The sequence below is a fragment of the Helobdella robusta genome (genome assembly GCF_000326865.2).
Source record: "Helobdella robusta unplaced genomic scaffold HELROscaffold_347, whole genome shotgun sequence".
Classification (NCBI taxonomy): domain Eukaryota; kingdom Metazoa; phylum Annelida; class Clitellata; order Rhynchobdellida; family Glossiphoniidae; genus Helobdella; species Helobdella robusta.
In genome coordinates, this window is record NW_008704693.1 from 1 (window position 1) to 3,177 (window position 3,177).

The 3,177-nt window shown below is 40.0% G+C and overlaps 1 protein-coding gene across 1 annotated transcript in view; it reads left to right on the forward strand.

The window, feature by feature from the left end:
* Positions 1 to 560: 560 nt before the first annotated feature.
* Positions 561 to 3,177, forward strand: part of HELRODRAFT_195121 (hypothetical protein) — a gene marked incomplete at both ends in the record, with an annotated part of 5,228 nt that continues 2,611 nt past the window's right edge. The window contains 6 exons of the mRNA XM_009023134.1: positions 561 to 794; positions 1,390 to 1,506; positions 1,759 to 1,862; positions 2,197 to 2,261; positions 2,603 to 2,778; positions 2,964 to 3,107. Coding sequence (XP_009021382.1) covers positions 561 to 794; positions 1,390 to 1,506; positions 1,759 to 1,862; positions 2,197 to 2,261; positions 2,603 to 2,778; positions 2,964 to 3,107 — 840 coding nt within the window. The remainder of the gene's footprint in view (positions 795 to 1,389; positions 1,507 to 1,758; positions 1,863 to 2,196; positions 2,262 to 2,602; positions 2,779 to 2,963; positions 3,108 to 3,177) is intronic.

Below are 3,177 nucleotides of genomic sequence, written 5' to 3' on the forward strand. Positions count from 1 at the left end.
CACAGTTTTCCAGCCTACCTCGTTGCACTCTGTACGATGATTTCTGTCGCCTGCTAGAGAGCCAGCAATTTTGTGACGTAGAGTTCATCGTTGGCGAGGTTGCTCCTTTTTTTTGTTCTTTCTTTCTTTCTTTCTTTCGTTCATTCATCTTTTTTTTGGCTTACTTGTTCCTTAGTTCATTTATTCAGTCAGTCAGTCATTTCTTCCAACCGTTCATTCATTCATTCATTCATTCATTCATTCATTCATTCATTCATTCATTCTAGCTACCAACCATTCGTACATTTTTTTATTCAATCGATCAATCAATCAGTCAATCAATCAGTCAATCACGATCAACTAACCAATCACGTGACAGTCAGCTGATCGTATCCCCGCCCACAAGTCAATCATCTCCGCCAGGTCGGAAGTGTTGAAGGAGAAAATTTTATCTGCCTCCAGGGAAATGGTGGTTATTATTATTTTTATTGTTCGCTATTATTATTGTTGTTGTTGTTGTTGTTGATGTTGTTGTTGTTGTTGTTGTTGTTGCTGTTGTTGTTAAAGTCATCATCATCATCATGACAACGGAAACAGGAAACAGTTCAACAAGCAACGGCAACGACAGCCTCGCCCTCACATCCATCATCAACATCATCACCTCTCTTCTTTCAGTCAACATCATTACTAGCACCAGCATCTTCTTCGTCATCACCATCATCATCATCATCAACGCTCTCGCCAATGATGACGCCCCCAACAAGGGCGCCCCTTTTGAAAGTTTATCTGCCCGAGTTGAGGACAAGAGCCTTCAAGTTGGTCCTTTCTTACATCTACACTGACGAGATGACGCCTAGTAAATACGGTTCGCTGATTGGTTGGCTGGCTGGTTGGTCCATTGTTTGATTGGCTGGTCGGTTGGCCGGTCCATTGATTTTTTGATTGATTGATTGATTGATTGATTGATTGATTGATCAGGCGAGGATCCAGGCAACAATTCAATCATCCTCCTCATGATGGATGTCTACAAACACACTTTGAAAGTTCGTTTCTTAGCTGTCATCACCATACCACCACCACCATCATTACCATCATTGTCACGTGACCACTACCACAATAACCGCAACAACATCATTATCATCATCACCACAACATCATCATCATCATCACCGCAACAACATCATCACCATCACAACAACAACAACATCATCATCACAACAACAACATCATCATCACCCCCACAACAACATCATCATCACAACAACAACATCATCATCACCCCCACAACAACATCATCATCGCCACAACAACATCATCATCATCGCCACAACAACATCATCATCATCACAACAACAGCATCACCATCACCAGAACATCATCACAACAACATCATCACAACAACAACATCAGTTGCAGCTGATTAGATTGGAACACTTGTGCCTCCAATACCTCCAGAACTCCATCAACATCCAAAACGTCTTAACCGCCCTTCGAAACGCAGACGACCTTGGCCTCAGCTACATCAAGGTCACGTCATCATCATCATCGCCATCATCATCATCATTAGCATCATCATCATCATCATTACCATCATCATCATCATTAGCATCATCATCATCATCATTAGCATCATCATCATTAACATCATCATCATCACCGTTGTATCGTTACTATCATATCCGCGTTCTATATATATATATATACAAGTTAATATTGCCATAATAATAATAATTGTAATAATGTAATTATTATAATATAATTATAATAATAATAATTCAGGACTACTGCCTGCACTATATAATAAAGGACCCATTGTACAGCAGCATCGTAGTTAGCAAGGACTTCGAGACGGTCAGTAAGACACTTATCATCGAAATCGTCAGGTTGTTGTTGTTGTTGTCGTTGTTGTTGTTGTTGTTGTCGTTGTTGTTGTTGTTGTTGTTGTTGTTGTTGTTGTTGTTGTTGTTGTTGTTGTTGTTGTTGTTGTTGTTGTTGTTGTTGTTACTGTTCAAGTGACTTCGTCACAAGAGTTCTATCCTAATAAGTTCTATCTTTTTGTGTACATTGAGAATGATTGGCAATCCTTTTAGGTCACTTGACGGCTTAATTAGGTTCCAATTTAGGGTATTTCAAGTTGCATAATTGCCAAATGAAAGCATTTTTTTGATGGTGAAAGCGTTTCAATTGTCATCACACACACACACACACACACCCCAGACTGAGGCAGAACCACAACAAACTCAGTGCTGATATGATCTCTAGGGCCTTCGATGTGCATCATTGTGAGTGAGTGAATTGGATGAATGAATAAATGAATGATGAATGGATGATGCATGGATGAAGGAATGAATAATTAATAATAAATGAGTGGATGAATGGATGGATGGATGGATGGATGAACGAACAGCTGAACGAATGAATGAAAAAATGCTGATTTCATTTTATTATAGTAAAAGATATTGTTTGAATGATATTTTAAAAGTGCGAATGATTTCAAAAATTGCTATCACCGACTAGTCAGTTGGTCAGTGAACTACTCTGTCAACCAGCCAATCATCCAATCAATCATCCAACCAACCAATCAACGGAGCAACAACTCATTAACATCCTCTCACCTCGACAGCCAACACTTTGGAGTCTGACATGAAAAAATTCTTAACGGAAGACGACCTATTCAGCGATATAACTCTCGAACTCAACGACTTCAAGTTCAGAGGTCATAGGTCAATATTGGCTGCAAGGTCGAGTTTCTTTGAAGCCCACCTCAGGTCCTTTCCACCTTCGGATGGCGTTATTAAGGTGGTTTTAAATTTGGGTGAATGAATGAGCGAATGAATGAACGAGTGAATGAATGAATGAATGAATGAATGAATAATCAGCCAAACAGAAATCAGACTTTTTTCACATCAACCAATCAAAATGCAAGCCTCTCACACATCGGCCAATCAAAATCCAACTAAACTCCACTCACATCGACCTATCAGATTCCGATAGAGGTCATGATTCCCCAATCACTGACGAGCCTACTGAAGTACATTTACTACGGAGATACCAACATGTCGCCCGACCACTCACTCTACCTTTTCTCAGCTTCCTCCTTCTTTGGCTTCACTAATAATAGACTGCAAGTATGTTGTAGTAGCAGCAGCAGTAGCGGTAGTAGGTAGCAGCAGCAGTAGTAGTGATAGCAGCAGCTGT